The sequence below is a fragment of the Zea mays genome, chromosome 6, assembly GCF_902167145.1.
Source record: "Zea mays cultivar B73 chromosome 6, Zm-B73-REFERENCE-NAM-5.0, whole genome shotgun sequence".
NCBI classification, from domain to species: domain Eukaryota; kingdom Viridiplantae; phylum Streptophyta; class Magnoliopsida; order Poales; family Poaceae; genus Zea; species Zea mays.
Genome location: NC_050101.1, coordinates 148,278,262 through 148,301,119, shown reverse-complemented (window position 1 = coordinate 148,301,119; position 22,858 = coordinate 148,278,262). Strand labels below are relative to the sequence as shown.

The window sequence follows — 22,858 nt, the reverse complement described above, 5'->3', positions numbered from 1 at the left end:
GCTCTAATAGCATCTGCAATAAGAAGTCCTATATTTAAGTCTAAAAATTAAAATAGTACATGATTTCACACTCAAAAATATTTATAGCTCTAATAGTTGAGTCCTATATCATTGTTATTTAGGAAATAAAAAGTCAAAAATAGTGTATAAAATGAGGATAAGGCCCCATCATATAGGGTCCTATATTTAGAACCTAAGAGGTTAAGTACTATAATTATTTGGTATTTTTTTAAAACAAGACTCCCATTGGAGGAGGTTTTAAGTGTTAGAGTCTTATTTTTTAAAAAAATGTCTGTTGAAACCAAATTAACGTCTCACATGATCCAGCCAAAAAAGCAACCTATCTAGAGACTAGATTGATATTATGCTCATGTATACATTTTAAATTTAGATCCTCCCTCTCACATCAAACAACTGCACCAATTTATAAAGGACCTCTTCTACCTTCCTCCTTTAGTGGGATATTTAAGTGTCGTGTGTGGCTTACTGTCATGATGGGATTGAGTGCTTTCTCACGATCCATCTATGGTGACCGTGTCTAGCAGTTCATCCATATAGTCATCAAAAACACTGTTTTACACTGTAAAATACACTGTTTGCATAGTGAAGTTTGAATATAGATATATGTATGGATAAGCTGCTGGATATAGCCTAAGAGCCCATTAATAAGTAAGGAGAGAGGAACATATCTAGGTAACGCCCAACGATCCGCCAGCCAACACAAACAAAAAAGATTATGAGAGCGATGGGGTTCAAATCCCAGACCCTAAGAAATAGAGGCTGAGGGTGTGTTTGGTTTGGCTTTTGGCTTTGGCTTTTACCTCCTAAAAGCTAAAAGCCAAACCAAATGTCTGGATCCAGGAAATAACTTTTTTTCTAAAAGCCGACTTTATCGCAGTGCAAAACTGAAAGTACCTTTGGACCTGCTTTTAGTGGATTTCGGATGGAACTGTGAAAACATATATCGAAGAACTTTTAACGGCTTTTAGTGGTTTCCATCAAACAATTTTAGCTTTTTAACAACTTCACAACAGCTTTTTCCACAGCTCACAACTCACAACATCTTTTTCCACGGCCATAGCCCAACCAAACAGACCCCGAGTCTCTAACCAACTAAGCTAATGTTTGTTGTATTATAAAAAGAAAAATATTATAAATATACATGTATACTAATAATTTAAAATAAAACCCAATCGTGTCGGGATGGACCCTCAATGCGGACCAAGAAAGCGGTCCAATCACGACATGGTTCTCCGGGTTGGACCGGTATGTGCCCACTTTGAATCATACTGATCCCAGACGCACGCCACTACACATTCAGGTCCACGTGAGATGCACCGTCAGATCCGTCATGTCGATATAGATGACACTGTCATACGTCTAGCTTGGCAAGTTTAGCTCGATCCGGTGGCATCCTCAGTTGTCTCTCTTTGACGCGATCAGAATGTATTTGGATCGTGTTTGAATAAATATTTTATTTAAATAATTTTTTTATACAATATATAGAGACCATAGTACATATAGATATCGTAAGAGCATCTTCAACAAACTAGACAAATGACTCGTCAAGCCAAATTTAGGCTACTCAGCAACAAAATAACTTTTCAACCAACTAGCTATCTGACTCGTTAATTTAGCTCCATTGCTAGCTAAATTTGGCTAGTGAGCTGACTAGCCAAACTAGATAAATAGTATATCGGAGTGAGATGATAAGTGTTATATTTATGAAAATGTAAATAAAGAACTAAAAATATTGAGTATTTTGGAGATGCTCTAACAAAATATAGCCACTTAACCAGTTGGTGTTTTAAACTTTAAAGTAATAGAGGTGTCCTAACGCCTCTTCTATATTCCCTTGTCTTTACTTGCCCTATACTTCCCAAACTCGAATCGTGTATGGTGGTAGCTCCTAAATCCTTCGGCGGGCAGTTAACCCCCAATCATTGATCCCTCACCAGGTTGGGCCAATTGCTTCCCGTACAATTTTTGCCGGCCCTGTCTCCGGTAAGACGGATTCCGATTCCGTTGTTTTCTTGCCAAATCCTTCGCAGCTTGGGGGCGGTTTCGCTCCGGTTCTTGCGCTTCGGCTCCAGGCCATGGAGCAGCGGAGGTGGCTCGCAGTAGCCGTTTTGATGTGCCTGCTGGTGCTTTGCTCCGGGAGAGGTGGGTTGTTGGCCCTTCTTTGGTCCTCCCGTTTCTCGCTGCCGGAAAGGAAAAAAATTGTCTTTTGAATCGGTTTCCCCTACCGTTTCGTGCAAGCGGACTCTGCCTGCCGATTGATTTTCCTTAGTTTATGTATTGCGCATTTCATCAGATTCTTATTTACCCGTACCTTTTGGATTCAGAACTGAAGACCAAACACGTGCCCATATATGACCCAGTGCTGGCCCGGACACTTGCTGAATATACTTCTGCTGTGAGTTCACCTGACCTTCTTGATGCTGTCATCATTCACATCCACGTTGGATTATGTTATTGTTGAATACGTCCTTTTTCTAGTGAAATATGCTGCATTCATTGTGGAGTTGAACTTGGTGCTTTTGTGCAGGTCTATACTGCTGACCTTACCCAACTGTTTACATGGACATGTGAGAGATGTTGTGACTTAACAGAGGTATTTTATATTTGTCATCACCATATGACATTCTATAATTTTACCAATGGTTTTCAAATTCACATTTGACTTGGTTTGAAATCTTCATTAAATTTATTTGGTAGCTCAGGGGTTCGAGGTGATAGAGCTGATTGTTGATGTGAAAAATTGCTTACAGGTTACTGCTTCTGCCAGTGCACCTGAACCGTTTTCTTTTTACCTAGTAATAGGCTTTTGATTATATTGATGATGATTGTGTTTATGATGAGTCAGGCATATGTTGGATTTGCTAGAGACATGAATGCAGTTATAGTTGTGTTCAGGGGCACTCAAGAAAACAGGTAAAAGTTCTGATGCATTTGTTAGATTGTGTCCAGGTTATTATTATATCTATTACCACTTTTTCTTACTCTTAAAATGGTGCCTTTGGATTTCTGGTTCTTTGGAAAAGTTTCCTATCCAATCTTCTGGATATCAAAGGTGCTAAAATGTGTGGCATCCACATTTCAAATTATGAAATTATCAATGAAGCTAGGAAAATATAGATTTGAAAGTATGTGCATGTTATTCTTCTGCAAAAGTTTTATTTCTCTAGTTTTTCAGCATTCAGAACTGGATCGAAGATTTATTCTGGAAACAACTTGATCTCGACTACCCAGGCATGCCTGAAGCAAAGGTGAGCATGGTCTTTGTTATTATGATGAAACTCCACTCATGCAGATCACGGACACTATAAATGTTGGTCTTCTATCTTATAGGTTCACAGTGGATTTTATTCTGCTTACCACAACACAACAATGCGTGACAGAGTTATGAGAGGTATTAAAAATACTAGGAAACTGTATGGTGATATTCCCATCATGGTCACAGGACATTCCATGGGAGGAGCTATGGCTTCATTTTGTGCCCTTGATCTTATTGTGAGTAACAAAATTTGCCCGTGGAAAACTTTCTTCTATTCTTAGAAGTAGGCCACATTGAATGAGGGAGGATATTTTTCTTTTTCAACTTTAGTACTTTCTGTCACAAATACAAGTCCATCTAGGTTTGTCCCAAGTCAAACTTTTTGACATTGGCCATCAATATCTAAAAAATTATATTAATTGGCCATTACTAGATTCGTTATGAAAACTACATTTTTAATACACACACAGGTATTGCTAGCTAAAGTTAAAAATGTTTACAGTGAATAAAACCTAGATGGAACTTATGTTTGCTATCAAAGGAGTAACTATTAAAGTATTATGGATGAAACTATTTTTGCTATTCTTCTGGGATTGGTTATGACTGTTCACTATTACATTACCTTGCATAGTTTGAGTTCTATCTGATATATTATATGAGAAAAAAATGGTAGCCACTTAATTTCGAAATTATTAGATCAAAATACTTCTTACATTTTATGGTTTGACTATTGCTAATATTTTTTTTGGGAATCCTAGTAGTACCAATACCATAAAGAACATTGGTCTGAGCATAGATCTTATCTTATGGCAAACTTCCTATCCTAAGACTAAAGATGTATGTAACTATATGTTCTCCTAGACGGTTTTACACACTGTATATGTGATGCGATACCTTTTCAGCATAGGCATGAATGTTGCCTCGAGCATATGAAGTCCATGCTATTGTTTTTTGATGGATTATTAAAGGTTTCCCCCCCTACCTCACATTTCATTTTATGCCCTATGAGAACCCAAATTTCCATGTTCTTGTAGGTTAATGTTGGGTTCAAGGATGTGTCACTCATGACATTTGGGCAACCTCGGATTGGCAATGCTATATTTGCATCTAATTTCAAAAGATATTTGCCGAATGCAATTCGATTGATCAATGCACATGATATTGTGCCTCATTTACCCCCATACTATCACTACTTTCCACAAAAGACATACCACCATTTTCCACGAGAGGTATGTGTTTATCTTGCTTCCCTTTTACCTTCACTAGCAATTTGATCTAGTATTGCGAAAGGGCCTCTAGCCTAGCGGTTAAGGACTTCCGAGTAGCACCTCCAAGTCCTGGGTTCGATTCCTATCGAGAGCGAATTTTCAGGCTTGGTTAAAAAAATCCCCTCACTGTGCCCCATCCGCTCTCGGGTTGCGATGTCCTGTGCGCCACCCTCCGGGAGGGCCAAGGTTCGGGGATTTTCTCGGCCGAGACCGGGTCTTTCCCTCCCCGGCCGAGTTTTTTTTTAACTTGATCTAGTATTACGCCGATGTTTTCTTAAGATACATGATGAAAATTAGTTACGATTTAATTACGTTGACGATTTTATGGCACATCCCGACTATATCATTCTTCTAGGTATGGATTCATAATGTTGGCCTAGGAAGCCTCGTATATTCGATTGAGGAAATTTGTGATGATTCTGGAGAAGACCCGACTTGTAGCAGGTCCCTCGCACTCATCCGGACTTTTTCCTGTGGTTTATTAATTCTATCATACTGATGCCCCTCTTAACAACATGCTTTCTGCTTTCTAGGTCCGTGAGTGGAAACAGCGTGCATGATCATGTACACTATCTTGGCATCAGCATGCATGCCGAGTCATGGGGACATTGCAGAATCGTTACGGACAATAGTACCCTGCCACAGCAGTATAAGATGGATCCTGATGGCAATATAATCTTGTCGAAGCAGCCTGGCTTATCAGTAAATGAACTACACAGTGCACAATGAAAAACTCAAGATAGCGTTAATAAATTTCATTTCTTGTATGATCCTCTGATGGACTTGAAGGGGATATATTAGGACGGACGACCTTGGCTACAAAAAAAAGGCAGCAATCTCCATTCTATAGGATGTATGTACATATGTCTGTGATGTTAGTTCCAAACCTTAGCATCTGCTATCTGTATATGATGTTGCAGTAAAATCAAACTTCTCTTTACACGGAATACTGTTTTGGTCTTGCAGAATTCCTTTCATGATGCCTTCTGTGGTCAACCGCACATAATAGCAGGATATTTGCTTTGGGGCCGTCTCAGCATCATACTTATCCTATCTTCTATATCATCTCCTATTTTAAACCTTACTCTGTGAATAGTAGCTTGCAGTGCAAAACACAGTGCAAAACAGTGTTTTACAAAATTATATACACGATCTGCTGGAGAAAGCACGAGGGGTGCGTTGGTTATAGATTATGCTACTATAGCTCCCAATCTAGCCAATTCGTTTGGTTTGATATCACTAAACTCTCGTAGGAATATGTGTTTGGTGTTCTCACAAATAACAAGTTGGTGGATATCTGCCACACCTGATTTTAAGGACACATAGCATAGGTGTGTTATGATCTGTTTTCACACATAGCATATCTACCACACCTGATTATGAGGCTTCCATGGTTCCTGATTAAAACCCGGTGAGAATTCTTTTGGAGGTAATTGATAATCTTTCTTACATGTTTGAGAAAATATTATTGCGTCCCCCCCCCCCCCCCCCCCTTGGAGATGCAAGAATTCGTGAATTGTCATCATTTCATAGAAAACATTTAAAAACATCGAAAAACGCACACATGATCCAATGAAATCTCTATGGAACTTCAAGTCCATCTAGAGGATTTCAGTCTTCCACAACTACCGTTCCCAAGATTCGTTCAATCACCACTGAAATCTAGAAACTTCATCACATTTTGAGCCTACAAGTGATGCTGTAGAGTACATTACCTAGCAATCACAAACTCTAGGTATTGTTGCAAGAGTCAGTTGTTGACTGATTTCCTTTCTGCGCTGCAAGGACAAACTAACCACAATAAGGTGTTTAGGTAGTTTAGCTTGCTCGGCATTCTTGGATAATTTCGAACCTTTCATACCCTGAACAGTTCCTTACTAATTTAAACATAAATACTAGAGGGCTATATGTTCAGTAACACTGGTTAGCGCATGGGCTTAGTAGCCCAAAATTGAAGCGCATCGGAAACACGCAGTGGATTATCCTAAAAGAGGTCTTGTGGGCATAGCTTGGTAGAATGTGAACCTGCGAAGCAGTATTGTGCCACATCATTATCTATAATACCTTTTTAAGGTTAACCTAAATTCTCTCGAATTAACTAACTCCTTGCAGGCTAAAAAATGGATGTCGTTGCTGGAGAAACAGCTCTTGCTGCTATATCCTGTCCTTTTCATATTACAGGTATGTTGCGTGTGCAATTCGAATCATAGCAGGTCGTCCGGGTTTTTTTTTCTTGAACTGAGTTGCCACTCATCTTGAACCCTCCAGAATAAGTTGCATAAATCATGTCTAATTGGACAAACAAATGCCATTTGTTTGTTGAACTGAAATTTACACCTCATTTTCGTTTTTTTACCAGGTCGTAGTCTGCGGGATCTTGCTGGTGGTTATGGATGTGGGCAACTTTGTCAACACTATGGAGACACTGGTACTGAAACTGAGGTTTTAAAGCAAAGATGAAGAGAGCGAAGAACAGACGGGATCGCCTGCATCAAAATCGACAGGCATCATCCTTTGTGGAAAACAAGGATGCTGACACCGTCTCTTCTGTAAATCCTTTGACCCGCATTCATTTTTTTTTCTGCCTGTTGAATAATTAGACAAATTCCAATCTAAATTCCGAATATAAATCATGACCAAATCAGAAGAACTGAAATAAAAGCCAAATCAGATGATGCGTACTGATTAGACTTACTGATTGTTGGCGCGCGCCAGGATCAGCTGGGTCGACGATGTCAGAAGATCACGAGCAGTCGCGTGAAGACGCTTCCCAAAAACCTTATTCGCCCTCTCCCGGTGCAGGATCTAGAAGACGAAGGGTTCCGGAGACCTGCTCTCCTGATCGCAGATGCACATCTGCGGTCGGGACGAAGGGAACTAAAAGGCGGCTCAGCTATGAAGAGAGGCGAAAGCGAACTGGGATCTGGGATGATTTGGAGGCTGGCTGCCGGGCTCCTTTTATAGGGTCGAGTCCGCGACCCCCCGTGCTTATCCGCCCACGAAAATCTCGCAATCAGTTGAGATTTTGTAGCGATCGGTTAGGATAAGCGTAACAGCCAAGAAACCAAAAAATCAAACGGCAAAAGGTAGCCGCGCCCCCGCAAGGCGAGGGGCCGGATTTCGGCGGACCATTCACGCGTATGTCGTGCGCCCGCGCCCTTCGCCCCGCCCCGCCCCGGCCCGGCCCGGCCCGGCCAGGCCAGGCCAGGCCAGGCCAGGCGAGGCGAGGCGAGCGAGCGCGCGCGCAGCGCGTGTGGCTCTCCACACTCTCTCCTCTCATCCATGACTTGGTGAGTGAGTGTGGCTTCCATATTTAAGTTAGCTCTACTCCACAAGAGCTAGCAATATGGTGCTATTGGTTCCACCTATCCCTTTGCCATCCACTTATATGGGCTTTTGAGATTTTCCTGGGATTTATTTGAATAACTTAATTGGGCCAAGCCCATAAATCCTAACAATCCCCCACCAGATCTCAAATGCCCATCTGCAGTTTTCGCCACTGTTCACTACTGTTTAATATACTAGTTTTTCAGCAGAGACTGTTAAGTTGAACTTCCGCCTAGAACTCCAAGTTACACCAACCCACAACTTGGACAATGGACTATGCCTTGAATTGCAAGTTTTGCGTGAATGGGTTTCACTTGAAGTCATGACCAGTACTTGGCTACCAGTAGTCCCCTTCTCGGGTGGAGCATATACGTCGTACTCCAAGGTCTCTTCATGAGTTTACTAGAGATCACCCAAATCTCATAGACTGCGACGTTAGACAGTCTAACTCATATAGGTGTGTTCTTTCAAAGAATGTTCTGCAGGACAACATCTTCGCTAATACAAGCCAACAGAACACATTAAGGCACAAAGCCAACCTGCCTTACAGCATTTGAGAGTATTGCATCTTTACTTAGAGAGGGTCAAAAGTTACTCTCCTCAGTTCACCAATGGCTTGTTCTTCCCAGGACCTAATTCACGGGATCTCCGATCACATAGACTGGGTTTCCACCATGGCAACTTTATTCGGGTCTCATACCCATCTCTCTCGATGCGATTTCTATCACATTACGTGGTAGTCCCTTGGTAAAAGGATCTGCCAGATTTTTATCTGTTGAAATATAAGTCACACTTATAACTCCGGAGTTTCTCAACTTTCTGACAGACTTCAATCGTCTTTTGACATGTCTTGATGACTTTCCATTATCCTTAGAACTCGTCACTTTAGCAATCACTGTCTGATTGTCACAGTTCATAAGGATAGCTGGTATTGGTTTCTCAACCACCGGCAAGTCCATCAAGAGTTCACGCAACCATTCTGCCTCAACGGTTGCTGTGTCAAGTGCAGCTAGCTCGGCTTCCATGGTTGACCTCGTCAAAATGGTCTGCTTGCATGACCTCCATGATACCGCACCTCCACCAATAGTAAAGACATAACCACTGGTGGCATAAAGCTCGTCTGCATCAGATATCCAGTTCGAATCACTATATCCTTCAAGTACTGCATGCTGACCAGAATAGTGAATTCCATAACTCATTGTACCTTGCAGGTAGCGCATAACCCGCTCAAGTGCATGCCAATGATCAGTCCCGGGGTTTGACATGAACCTACTCAATTTGCTCACAGCAAACGAGATATCGGGCCTTGTTGCACCAGCAAGATACATGAGTGAACCGACAATCTGAGAGTATCTCAATTGGTCTAAACCAATTCTCTTGTTCTTTCGCAGTGTCACACTGGGATCATAAGGAGTTGGAGAAGGTTTGCACTCAGAGAAGCCAAATCGCTTCAAAACCTTTTCAACATAGTGAGATTGCGAGAGAGTAATCCCACCATCTGCCTTAATCAGCTTGATGTTTAGAATCACATCAGCTTCTCCCAGATCTTTCATATCAAAACTCTTTGATAGAAAAGACTTGACTTCATTGATCACATCAATGTTTGTGCCAAATATCAATATATCATCAACATATAAGCACAATATAACTCCTTCGCCCCCACCACAGCGATAATATACACACCTGTCTGCCTCATTAATGGCAAAGCCTGCAGACGTTAGAGTAGTGTCAAACTTCTCATGCCACTGTTTTGGTGCTTGCTTCAGACCATACAAAGATTTCAATAACTTGCACACCTTGCTTTCTTGACCCTTTACTACAAATCCATCAGGCTGTTCCATATAGATTTCCTCGTCCAGCTCTCCATTAAGAAAAGCTGTCTTTACATCCATCTGATGAACAAGGAGGCCATACGAGGCAGCCAAAGAAAGTAGTACTCGAATAGTGGTCATTCTAGCAACAGGTGAGTAAGTATCAAAGAAGTCTTCTCCTTCTTTCTGAGTATAGCCTTTAGCCACAAGCCTAGCCTTGTACTTTTCAATTGTACCATCAGGCTTGAGCTTCTTTTTAAACACCCACTTACAACCCACGGGTTTGCATCCATAGGGTCGATCAGTGACTTCCCACGTACCATTTGAAAGAATAGAGTCCATCTCATTATGAACTGCTTCTTTCCAATCATCTGCATCTGGAGATGCAAACGCTTCTGCAATGGTAGTAGGAGTATCGTCCACAAGGTACACAATGAAATCATTACCAAAGGATTTTTCAACCCTTTGTCTCTTGCTCCTTTTAGGAGCATCATTGTCATCCTCCTCTAGGACAATTTCATGTGGCTGTTCAAAACTCTCAATAGGTGTATTATGTTCAGGAATTATCTCAGAAGAGTATCTAGAATTGCTATGAATGTCTTTCATTGGAAATATATGCTCAAAGAAAGTAGCATCACGTGATTCCATAATAGTATCAACATACACATCAGGAACTTCAGATTTAACTACTAAAAATCTATATGCTATGCTACACGAAGCATATCCAAGAAAGACACAATCCACTGTCCTTGGACCAAGCTTGCGCTTTTTATTAATTGGTACATTGACTTTCGCCATGCACCCCCAAGTGCGCAAGTATGAAAGTGATGGTTTTCTCCCAACCCACTTCTCATAAGGGGTTTTCTCTTCTTTGCCCATAGGAATTCTATTCAGAACATGACATGAAGTCAGAACTGCCTCCCCCCACCATGCCTTAGATAAACCACAAGTGTCTAACATGGCATTCACCAGGTCAGTCAACGTACGGTTTTTCCTTTCAGCAATCCCGTTTGACTCGGGTGAATAGGGAGGAGTCCTCTCATGAATAATGCCATGTTCTGCACAGAAATCGTCAAAGACTTTGGGAAAGAACTCACCACCACGATCTGATCTAAGACGTTTGATCTTTCTCTCTAGTTGGTTTTCAACCTCAGCCTTATAGATTTTAAAGTAGTCTAAAGCCTCATCTTTAGTTTTTAGCAAGTATACATAGCAAAATCTAGACGCATCATCAATCAATGTCATGAAGTATCTCTTACCACCTTTTGTCAACACACCATTCATCTCACAAAGATCAGAATGTATGAGTTCTAGTGGTGCCAGGTGTCTCTCCTCAGCAGCCTTATGAGGCTTTCGAGGTTGCTTCGACTGCACACAACTATGGCACTTAGAACCTTTGACTATGGTGATATTCGGAATTAAACTCATGGTTGCAAGCCGAGACATAGAGCCAAAATTAATATGACACAAACGAGAATGCCAAATACTCGCAAGATCATCAACATTAGCACAAATATGGTTCACAGACTTATTATTGAAATCTAACAAAGAAAAGCGGAACAAGCCTCCGCAATCATAGCCTTTACCAATAAATTGTCCAGACTTGGACACAACTAATTTATTGGACTCTAAAACTACCTTGAACCCATCTCTACATAGAAGGGTTCCGCTAACGAGATTCTTGTGTATAGAAGGGACATGATGCACGTTCTTCAGCTGCACGATCTTTCCCGAAGTAAACTTCAGATCCACCGTGCCAGTGCCATGAACAGAAGCATGTGACCCATTCCCCATTAGCACGGAAGAATCCCGGGCGCCCTGATAAGAAGAGAACAAGTTGATGTCAGAACACACATGAACATTAGCACCAGTATCAAGCCACCAGCTAGGTGATTGAAATACTGAGAAGATGAAAGGTAAATTACCATACCCTTTGTCTTCCTCATTGCTAGCGACCACTGTGTTGACATTGCCCTTTTTGCCACGGCGATCCGCTCGATCGGGACAATCCTTGGCAAAATGACCCGCCTCGCCACATGCGAAACATGTCAATTCAGCCTTGTTCTTCTTCTTCTTGAAGTTGGTAGTTTTGTTGGGCTTGTTAGATTTTGGCTTTCCTTTGCCCTTGTTGTGGTTCTTCTGAACCATGTTGGCGCTGGAGTGGCCCTCGCCTCCTTTAGATCCCGTGTCCTTAGCCCGAGCTTTCTCCTCAACATCCAGAGACGCTATCAGATTTTCAACTGATATCTCCTGTCTCTTATGTTTCAGAGCTGTGGCGAAGTTCCTCCATGTAGAAGGCAACTTTGCAATAATGCATCCGGCCACAAATCGGTCAGGAAGGACTATCTTAAGGTGGTCGAGCTCCTTGGCTATACACTGTATTTCATGAGCTTGCTCTACAATAGAGCGATTATCAACCATCTTATAATCATGAAAGCTCTCCATGATATACAGGTCACTGCCAGCATCTGATGCACCATACTTAGTAGTAAGTGCATCCCACAACTGTTTCCCGTCTGTGTACTGCATATTAGCATCAACCAGACGGTCAACAAGGGCGCTAAGAACGGCTCCCGTGAACATAGTATTGGCATGGTCGTACTCTTTCTCCTGTTCAGGAGTCAGTGGACCCTCAGGTCTGCCTTTACTAACATGGAAGACATTCATAGCAGTAAGCCAGAGCGTGGCCTTGACTTGCCATCTCTTAAAGTGCATACCATTGAACTTTTCTGGCTTGAGCGCATCGGCAAAAGCAGCCATAGAAAAACTAGGAAATTGTCTACAATAAGGTTTTTGGATTGTTGAATAATTAGACAAATTCCAATCTAAATTCCGAATATAAATCATGACCAAATCAGAAGAACTGAAATAAAAGCCAAATCAGATGATGCGTACTGATTAGACTTACTGATTGTTGGCGCGCGCCAGGATCAGCTGGGTCGACGATGTCAGAAGATCACGAGCAGTCGCGTGAAGACGCTTCCCAAAAACCTTATTCGCCCTCTCCCGGTGCAGGATCTAGAAGACGAAGGGTTCCGGAGACCTGCTCTCCTGATCGCAGATGCACCTCTGCGGTCGGGACGAAGGGAACTAAAAGGCGGCTCAGCTATGAAGAGAGGCGAAAGCGAACTGGGATCTGGGATGATTTGGAGGCTGGCTGCCGGGCTCCTTTTATAGGGTCGAGTCCGCGACCCCCCGTGCTTATCCGCCCACGAAAATCTCGCAATCAGTTGAGATTTTGTAGCGATCGGTTAGAATAAGCGTAACAGCCAAGAAACCAAAAAATCAAACGGCAAAAGGTAGCCGCGCCCCCGCAAGGCGAGGGGCCGGATTTCGGCGGACCATTCATGCGTATGTCGTGCGCCCGCGCCCTTCGCCCCGCCCCGCCCAGGCCAGGCCAGGCGAGGCGAGCGAGCGCGCGCGCGTGTGGCTCTCCACACTCTCTCCTCTCATCCATGACTTGGTGAGTGAGTGTGGCTTCCATATTTAAGTTAGCTCTACTCCACAAGAGCTAGCAATATGGTGCTATTGGTTCCACCTATCCCTTTGCCATCCACTTATATGGGCTTTTGAGATTTTCCTGGGATTTATTTGAATAACTTAATTGGGCCAAGCCCATAAATCCTAACACTGCCTGCTCTGTAATTCTCTGTTTTCTGGTTCTGAAATATGATGTAATGTGTATCGGAAGCTGTGAATTGAGAGACGGGCTCCATACAAATGGAGCAGAGGCTTTGTTAAGGTATAGTGTTGTCATGCCGTGTACTTGTTATACAGAGATCGGTGTGAATGGTTAGTAGATCTTTCTTTTCAACAATCATATCATAATATGAGGCGTCTCGTCCTGCAAAAGCTGCCACTGCTTTCGACCACAACCTGAATGACAAGCATGCTTCACTTGCTCCCCTGCCTACACATGGTCACTCGATCGTTGAGGTGGTGGTGTCTTGATGGTTTTGAGGTCAATGGTACATTGCAAAGGGCAGTGTCTTGGGACTAATCCATTTTTCTTACAATCCTAGATTTTGTACCCCTAAAGCCTTGTTCGATTAATCCCGTTACCTAAGAATTGTATGAGATTGGAAAAAAATAAAAAAAAGTTTAACTTGTTTTAGATTTAAACGTACTCAATCATATTTAATTCATATAAATTGAGAGCTAAACGAACAAACCCAAGAACAACAAGGAAACATGTGAGCTCCAGCAGCTCGCTGAGCTGGATAAACATCACGAACGACCCTGTGCCGTGCGCGTGCGGCGTGGAGGTGCTCCTGTTTCTTACCAGTTACTGTACTGTACCAGTTACCATCCACCGCCGCCTCTCTCCCTCCTCCAACAGAAGACCCCAACCCCTCGGCATGGCGTCGTGGATCCTGGCCCGATCCAAAGCCCATCCCCTCGCGGCCGCCCTCACCCGCGGCGCCGCCTACGCAGCGCCGCCGATCGCCGGAGCCCGGGCGCTCTCGTCCCTGCCCCACTACCCGTCCGCCCCCTCCTCCCATGGGCTCGGCAAGGTTCGTAAGCTCTTCTTCTTCCTTAAGCAGACGCGGGGGGAGGGGAATCTCGATTGACCGGCGCGGCGTCGCTCGGGATGCCGGCGACATGCGGGAACGCAGATGCGCCGCTTCGTGGCCGTCGCATTCCTCAATAAGTGGGTGTATGGGGACGCCGCGGCGATGGACGGCATCATGGCGCGGCAGGACCAGGCCTCCAGGAGGCAGAACGCAACTTGGTCTCCATTTCATTTTCATCCTCCGCGCTGCTACTGATGGGCTGCTCTATCTCTCTCTCTCTCTCTCTGTGCGGGGGTGGGGTGGGGGGCACGATCTCTCTGCCGTGCACGACGACCTCCATGAGATTGCGGAACACCACGACCGCCTCACGCTCCTGCATGCGTTGGAAGAACTCCATGACGAGGTGCACAGAGTCGCGGTCCTCGTGCACGGCCCTGAGGCTGACGACGTTGGGGGTGCCCCCCCCCCCCCCCCCCCCCCCCCCCCCGTTGCGCCATGACCTCAATCTCGAGCTTGACCCCACACACGTCATCGACGAACACGAGGCAGTCCTTGGCAATGGACTTGCAGGGCAGCGCCTCGACAATAATTCCTCTGCAAATTTTGTAAATGTTTGGAGCCAAGTTTGAATTTGGAATCACGTGAAGAAATTGGGTCGAAGATCCGCAAACGGAGCTCGGTCGGTGACTTGGCGTCTATGGCGATGACGCATAGCTGCTTGCTGCCGACGAGCAGAGACGGTCACGCCACGCGTCGGCGTCATGACTAGGACAACACCCTGCATGCCAGCTTGAGGTGGCGCGAGCGAGGCAAAGAGCGTGAGGACGCCGTGTGGAGCGCTTGTTCTGCGCCCGGTGTGTTGTGGCGGCATGGGATGAAGGAGGGAGAAGGGTAGATGTGGTCTAACAGACCACGGCGATTGACATGTGGGCCACAACAACCCATTAGGACGTAGCAGAGACCTGAACGTTGATTACGTCCTTAAGGGACATACTTTATTAGTTTATGGACCGGATTGAGGAGACAAGTTTAAGGACCGGAATTGCATTTTAGTCTGATTTCTTTAGTGATTCGTGTGCCTGCGCTCTTGGTCTGATTTGCGCCATTTGATTGATGATCTGGCTCGTATGCTTTCCTAATGCTACCCCATCGTCCGATACCACATTTTTGAAGATGAATCTCATCTCTGGTAACGGTGTTGGAATGTTCGAGAATACAAACTGGTTGATCCGCTGGACGCAACACACTTCCCCAGACCATGACAACATTGTGCCTACAAGAAAGCCTGGGAGAAGATGAACCACCCTTATCTGAATCCAGAAGATGAACACGAGCCGCCTTATGCCCCGGGAGCGGCGATGCCTTCCCTTTGGAAGGAGCTCGTCTCCCCCGATAGCATGGGCAAGCACTACCTGTTTGCCGGAAGATAGGACCCTGCGCCACTCAAGCCTTTTCTTCAAATGATTCAAAGGAACAGTTGACGACTGTGAACCCAACCGATCCCACACAGATCGATGCTTCGCGCAGTTCATGGGAGTTTCAGGCGCCCTCGGCCCCAGCCTATCCCAGACAGAACATTTTCCAGGCCCAAACATAACCGACGGCTTAGAACCACAACTATCTGGGCAAGCGGCAACACGATGACCCAGCAGCCGGCAGCGGAAGCAGCGTGGGGGCTTGCAACATTCAGCGGCACGGTGGGAGAAGCCCAGACAATTAAAGCAACGACCCCGGAGGTCCACTGGGACTAGACGACGAGGAACATGCTCAGCAGGGCGCTGGCGACAACGAGACACCACCTGCGTCCACCCATTGACGTCAGGAATAGGTCTTGGAAGGAGAGCACAACCACGCGTCAAAACCATCCTGATAACATGGACGATCGGCTTCGCAACGGACTTCATCACATGGGAGGTGGACGCGTTATGTGAAAGGACCACTACCTTGCTTCTCACCTTGCCCGCGCGATCCAACCCGAGACTGGAGGCCACCGTCGACGAGGAAGGGCTGGGAGCAGCCCATCTCTGCGCCTTCGACTGTCCCGCCTGGGAAAACCCTGCTTGAGAGAACGACACAGTTGCAGGAGATAGGCGACGTGCAGGAGTGGCTAGTAGCCGAGGCTGGTGAGGAGGTCGCCAGGTCCGAGATAGACCCTGGCGAGGGGCTAGAGGGAGGGAGGTGGGCGCCGGACAGGGGAGGGTGGGGAGCCAAAGGGACGGGAGCTGAAAGGGCCATGGGCTTGGCCTATTTTGATGGTAAAACCTTTGCAAATTTCTATTGCCTAAACCAATTGTCATAATGTAGTCAGTAGCATAGTCACAAAGTTCTCTGGTCGATAGGATCGAGGAGCGTGGTATGCTATCTATGAGAGATTTTTACATGGTGGTAACGAAAATGACCCCGCGTATCTGGGTCGGGGACGACGTTTACGGATCGATGGTCTATACCCGTTTCTTGTGTACCCGTTTCTTGTGACCGGTAAGTAGTTGACATTCTTCGAGGATGGTATGGCTTCCTCTGGAACATGTATCATGATGTTTGGGCATCAACATTTTGAGCTTATAATGATTAGTCTGATGAAAATTTGAAATGACAAGTAGATAACTAGATATATAAAGTTCCTCTTATGGTATCAAAAGCAAATGTTAGCTAGTTTGCATTGGTATTAATATCCATTACTCAGCCTTCACCTTGTGATTACCACATGCTAAGATGCAATTTACTTTTGACAGGGGGGATGCTGGTTGTCCAAAATTCAAAGAGAAAAAAAATTATTTTGTGGTGCATGTGCCCCTAGCACCTCTTCCACATAAGCTGCAAAATATTTTAACTCATGAGATGGTCTATATATGTTTTTTTCACTGTAAAGTTTTGTTTGTCTGCGACTCTGTGGAGAACTGAACTAAAAAAGAAGCTAAGACGCCCAAACTCAGGTTTCCAGTATGGATGTTGAGATGATACTATAGCTCATTGTTCACATAAATGCTATTTGGAGATCTTAAGTCTAGTGTCTAGATGGTATGTTGATGTCAATTAGACCGTCTAGACAATGATCAGTAAATGTTAACAGCTACTCGTGGGGTAACTTTCTAACTAGTATCTAGCGTCAAGGATAACGGCGCTATAGCTATTCTCTTAAATCACTTAGTGATTTTATCTTTCCATACTGTTGTAGAAAAAATATAGATTGCTGATGGCTTCGAATCATTTCACAGTGTGACATCTTTGCAATGTTGCCGATCTTTCTGCTACTGACCAGTGATCACAACACTCGTTGCCTTAGACAGTTGCACTGTCAAAATAAAAACACAACACTGACCACTAATTTACTGTGATATCTGTAGACTGTAGGACTATATCGAATTGTGATATTATGACAGTACTGTTTGGAAAATCGACACATATTATTGTCATACTTCCCAATTCGCGTATTTTAGATATTGGGATAGTCAAAGTTTTGTCAGTTAGAACACATCAGTACTCCAGATAGCTTGTATTTTCACATTACCCAACTCTTGATACGAACCAATAGTTATTAAATCTTTGTCCATTTTACATGTTTTGATTTGTTGTGTACCCTTGTATCCATCCGTGCTCTCTAAACTAAAAAAACTGGTAGTTTCGTTTGTTTCATGGAGTAATGGAAACTTGTGACCTTTTTAAAAGTTGTAAAAGGTTTGAAAGAAGTTGGGCTTCTGGTTTCCATAAAATTATATTGGAAAAAGTCCAAATTACTCCCCTCGCCTATGCACAAATGTTCACATAACCCCCTAAAGTATTTTTTTGTTCATTTATCCCTCCATTCCTTTGAGTTGGTTCAGTTTATTCCTTAACAAAAATTGTCTTTTTCGTTTCTCTATGTACAAGTTAAAATTCAAGTTCATATCTCTAAGGTGATTGATGACATCATAATTTATGTTAGAAAAATAAATTAATGATTTTTTATCGTTATTATTTAGTTTGGTACCATTAAAGTTAATATATTATCTAACCGCTAACTTATCAAAATAATATAAAAAATAATAATATATTTTTCTAGGTTAAATTATGCTATTATCTACTAACCAACAAAATTTGAATAAAAAAACTCAGTTTGTACATCAAAAAATGAAAAAGAAAAATTTTGGTAAGGTTAAAGTGAACCACCTCAAAGTAGTGGAGGTGTAAAATAAACTAAAAAAATAATTTGGAGGGTTATGTGAACATTGTCCATAGTTGAGGGGAGTAATTTGGATTTTTTCCTATTATATTTCATATCATTCAGAAGAATGAAAGTCTACAGTCTCTAATATATATTCTGGCATGTATTTGCACAACAGGTTCTGGGATATGAACCAACATCTCACGTCAGTGGAGCACAAGTTTTACCTCGTTGGTTTTCCTCTCTACCGTCCAATGGATCTCAGGTGCAGAAGTCACGGGTTTGTCGCCAGCAGGACTTAGTGTTTGATTTGCCATTTATTCTGTCACCCTGTACTAAATGTCCACGAATTCGGAAATATGACAGATCTCTGAGACATACAACAAGTCGGGTGGTGAAATGAAGCAGTCGGATGCACGGAAATCAAGTGAGGAAGCCACACCCACACCAAAGGTTGTGGCCTTCAGCCCGCAAGAAGCAGCTATAGCTGAACCCAGAAGTAGTCCCCTGACAATTGAGAGTTGGAAAGTAAGGCGGTCAGAGATAGCAACCAAAGTCACCTTCTACATGATCCCAGCTCTGCTTCTCGTCTCCAAGAACAGCATGAGTACCTCTCTTCTGGTCGGGGCCGTGTTCCATCAAGTGTACATGTTCCAGAAGGAGATTCTCCTGGACTACGTGCACCATGATATCACCAGAAAGTGGGCTTTGATATACCTGAAGCTGCTTGTGCTGGTGATGGCGAAGAACACCATCATGTACTTTCATCCGTTCTAAGCTCACCCACCGTGTCAGTTCCTCAAATATCCGAGCTCAGAGAATAATGGTGGTGGACGAATTCTGGAGCCCTCGTTCGTGTATTCCCCCTCATGAGCTTGCTTCTTGCCATCTCCTTTTTTTTTCCTGCTGCAAGTTGGTTCCTCTCTCTTGTTAAGTATAATTCATCAGCCTGAGGGGTTGATTAGTGACCAGTCAGATGACATCCCTGATTCTGCACCTCAGTTTGCAATTGCAATAACGGTTGATCCATAGTTGATATGGATCGTGCAGCTAAATGTTTACTGCTGTTATGATCGCCCGTTTAAGTTCTCAACAGTTTTTATGCCATGTGCTTATCATGGACTGCCAGCATGTTTGCTTTCCTGCTGCAAAAAACCTTGGTGTTTTGAATTTTTGAATGCATGTGTAGCTGATTCAAAATAATTGGCAAATGTGCGTTGAATTGAACGGTCGTGTATGTATCTTGGCTGGAATACTTTTGCAGTTTACAGTTGTGGGCCAGTTGCAGCTTATGGGATTGGTATTAGCGCTGATCGGGTTCGGTCGTTCAGAAGCCGCCGCTTCAGGCTTCTAATCTGCTCTATTGATCCCGTGAATGGTTGGTAACTTGTGACTTCACAGGAGGAGATGAGTTTTGGCTCGAGTTGCGCAGCGAGCGTGTGCGGTTCACACTTGGCACTTGGCAGTCCCACAGCACAGGCCAGGGATGAGGAGTGTATCGTTTCGTTGTGGTTGTGGTTCACACACAGTTCACTGGATCTGTGTGCAACGCATCCTATCCTCTGCTGCAGACTGCTGTCTTGTGGGTCGTGTACAACAACTGCGTCTGCGACACCGTCCACACACCATCGGCTGCCGCGCGCACATGCGGCATGACCCGCTGGCACCGCACAGTGACCCAGCCCAGCGCAGCACTCTCAGTCAGCAGCCGCTGCGGCAGGACAGGAACGGGTGGGGTCGGGGTACATGTCTACATCTACATGCCATTGCCACTGTGCAGTTGCAGTGCTCTGAGTCAATGTCAGTAGCAGACTAGCAGTAATAATCGGTGGTGATGTAATGAGTGACATGTTCCCCACAGTTTTACTGAACAACTGGGTTGCCTCATTGGATGCTGCTGTAGAGAACAGGGAACAGAACGCAGTCGCAGAAAGAAAGAAAGAAAGATAGAAAGTCTCTCTTTTATTTACTACTGTAGTGGACTATGTATTGCTACAACCTTTCAAGTTCGAATCTCTTTTGATTTATCTTTCAGTTCAGAATGGAATGTTTTTTTTTCAGATCCACATCATGCATATGGTATGATATGACTAAAGTTTGGTCACGGGAGGCACGCAAGACCCAAGAGGCTGCACACCTGCCTGAGATGCTTGCAGTTGCAGCCTTGCATTGCAGGACCGGGGGGACCGGCCGATGAAGCTGTGTGGCATGGCATCATCAGTGGCAGAAGAAGACATGCTGTCTACAGTGATGAATGGCCCTGAGTCCCCTGGCCCTGCCTGCCATTACAGGGAAAAGTAGATATGGCTAGGATTCCCAGACTGCTCAGTCTCAGCTCACCTTTTGTTGGATTCCTGACCATTACAACTCACCACCTGTTCATCATAGTATCTTTTCTTGCCCTCCTTCCTGTCCATTTGCTTTGCTGGACTGGGGCCTGCTGCATTCAATGCTGGTTTGGTTCTTTCAGTTTTGTTACTACTGCATTACAGGGAAAGATTATTGGACTGATTATGAAATATATTTTTTTATATAAATTGGTTTGCAGTCATAGATGTAAATAGTATTTATCAGAAATTTAGCCAAACCTGAACCACTTTAACCGGCAAACGATTTATAGTTGGGTTCTTTTTTAGTAGAGAGAGAGACACACAGAGAGAGAGAGAGAGACACAGAGAGAGACAGAGAGAGAGAGAGAGAGAGGGGAGGGGGGGAGTAGATCCTTAAGTTCTCTTGTTTTGAGCAAATAATTTGCCACCAAGCATGGTTGTACACTTTCCACTAGAAATCCGCAATCAATGCTGTGCACTTTTACGCTGTTGTCGTCGATGTCGCTTTTGATATTTAATCATTTTAGCACATTAATGTGCTTAGGAGCCACATTGTCGCCTTTTGTATGTCCTTAGCACATTAATGTTCTTTGGAGTACATTGTCGCTTTTCACATTATTACTAGTATTGTTTGCAAAGGGGGTCGGTAGAAGAGAAAGCTCTGGTGAATGTTTCATCACCTAGAAACCTACATTATTGCATTCATAAGCACTCTCTTGGGCGCAGTCTCTAATTTGGATAGAATGCTGGTTCTACTCTAAGCAGCAGCAGCAGCATGACTGCATGAGCTACCTAGTATTAGGCCACAAATATCTGATGCCCAGATCTTGTCTTGTTAATAATAATGCCAGACCTACATTTATAGATCCTCTCCCTGCAGCCTTGGATTCAAACAGGCTGGAAATTTGGCCCATTATGATGAGTGTCTCTGCACTGCAGAGGCAATGTGCCATTGGATTCTCGTCTCCATGGCAGCGCAGCGCATCATGCATGTGGCCTCCATCTTGCCCCCAACTTTGGCATCTTGTTCGGTCAACATGGCACCTTAGAGCTGTCCATCTCTCTTCACAGAGAAGGTTTTTTCCATCTTCTAAATTCTACTATGGACCAGGTATTTTTTACTTAGGTTGTTTCCGGTTTTGTGGGTTGATTTGGGTAGCACCAGTTCTGCCTGATATTGAAAACTGCATGCACTTAGTGAAGCCATGTATTCTCATTGACCCATTTTCATGAAAACTAGATGAAATGAACTGAGATTGCTAGTATTGACATATTGTTATTCTTGTTCGAGAAAAAAAACATAAATAGCTAACTGAGCATAGCAAATTTTCTTGTGGTGGAACATATACATGTAGGTTGTAAATTCTCGGTTTGGCAAAAAAAAAATGATCGTATTTTTTCTAGATTTATTTACTTCAGGGGTTTAGTGAATTTATTTTGCCAATAATAAGTGTGATATGCACGTAGACATCCAGTCTGTCTTTGGTGACTTCATCTACCTTGAGATCTGGTTCAGTCTTTTAGTGATGCTTATTGGATAGAGTTTGTATAAATAAGAATGAGTATAAGACCGTGTCCAGTAGTTCATTTATATGATCACTCAAGATACTGTTTTGTATTGTTTTTAACTGTAGACTATATTTTTCGCAGAGTGAAATTTCAATATGAGTATGAGAATGAGTGAGTTGCTGCATATAGCCTAAGCTTATAGGCCGCTTGCATATATGTAATTAAAAAAGAGAGAAAAGGGTAGATAACCTCGTGCACATATTGATTAATCGTGCATTTGTTTTAATTGACGTCAGGTTAGAGTGCTTATATCGTGCTTTTTTGCATTTTTTATGTTAGCTGCATGAGAGTGTAAGCATAGTTTAACTGATGCAGGTTTGAATTTTTTTTTTTGGGTGGGGGGTGGGGGAGGGGACCAGTGGAGTGGGCCATTTGCTACCTGTTGTTGGCGGCTTCCTTGGCCATACTAGCTTTGCACGCTGCAGTCTATGGCCCATGTTACACATTGCTGTCTCAGTCTGAATCATATATACTCACACCGTCCTATAAAGAAATCTTTCTCGCTTCTCAATAAAAATCAAATATATTTAACTTTAAGTATATATATAATATTAATGTTTGTGGCATATAATTAGATAGATTATTAAATATGTTTTTATAATAATTTATTTAAAGATATAA

General features: G+C 43.5%; 2 protein-coding genes across 4 annotated transcripts; both read left to right on the top strand.

The window, feature by feature from the left end:
* The first annotated feature begins 1,878 nt into the window (after positions 1-1,878).
* On the top strand, positions 1,879-5,509 carry LOC100192918 (uncharacterized). Of its 2 annotated transcripts, NM_001352682.1 has the most exons (11): positions 1,879-1,958; positions 2,052-2,163; positions 2,346-2,416; positions 2,549-2,614; positions 2,724-2,771; positions 2,867-2,934; positions 3,197-3,269; positions 3,352-3,513; positions 4,312-4,506; positions 4,901-4,989; positions 5,079-5,490. In NM_001352682.1, the coding sequence occupies exons 2-11, from the start codon at positions 2,097-2,099 to the stop codon at positions 5,272-5,274; spliced, it is 1,035 nt and encodes a 344-aa protein (NP_001339611.1). In that variant the 5' UTR covers positions 1,879-1,958; positions 2,052-2,096; the 3' UTR covers positions 5,275-5,490. The 2 variants fall into 2 exon arrangements, with proteins under 2 accessions (NP_001339611.1, NP_001131574.1); NM_001138102.1 differs by having other exon boundaries at positions 1,955-2,163; positions 5,079-5,509.
* Positions 5,510-13,933: 8,424 nt separating this feature from the next.
* Positions 13,934-19,565, top strand: LOC100277027 (uncharacterized). 2 transcript variants are annotated; one of them, NM_001150700.2, is made up of 3 exons: positions 13,934-14,197; positions 18,517-18,603; positions 18,705-19,487. In NM_001150700.2, the coding sequence occupies exons 1-3, from the start codon at positions 14,042-14,044 to the stop codon at positions 19,113-19,115; spliced, it is 654 nt and encodes a 217-aa protein (NP_001144172.2). In that variant the 5' UTR covers positions 13,934-14,041; the 3' UTR covers positions 19,116-19,487. The 2 variants fall into 2 exon arrangements, with proteins under 2 accessions (NP_001144172.2, XP_023156020.1); XM_023300252.2 differs by having other exon boundaries at positions 13,935-14,197; positions 18,517-18,618; positions 18,705-19,565.
* The last annotated feature ends 3,293 nt before the right edge of the window (positions 19,566-22,858 follow it).

Bases quoted from the DNA above. Each gene is read 5' to 3' on its own strand.
- LOC100192918 (NM_001138102.1), top strand. From the start codon at position 2,097: ATGGAGCAGCGGAGGTGGCTCGCAGTAGCCGTTTTGATGTGCCTGCTG. The intron at 2,615-2,723 runs GTATTTTATATT...TTGGTAGCTCAG, and splicing joins GATGTTGTGACTTAACAGAG to GGGTTCGAGGTGATAGAGCT. The intron at 4,507-4,900 runs GTATGTGTTTAT...TCATTCTTCTAG, and splicing joins ACCACCATTTTCCACGAGAG to GTATGGATTCATAATGTTGG.
- LOC100277027 (XM_023300252.2), top strand. From the start codon at position 14,042: ATGGCGTCGTGGATCCTGGCCCGATCCAAAGCCCATCCCCTCGCGGCC. The intron at 14,198-18,516 runs GTTCGTAAGCTC...TTTGCACAACAG, and splicing joins CCTCCCATGGGCTCGGCAAG to GTTCTGGGATATGAACCAAC. The intron at 18,619-18,704 runs GTTTGTCGCCAG...GAAATATGACAG, and splicing joins CTCAGGTGCAGAAGTCACGG to ATCTCTGAGACATACAACAA.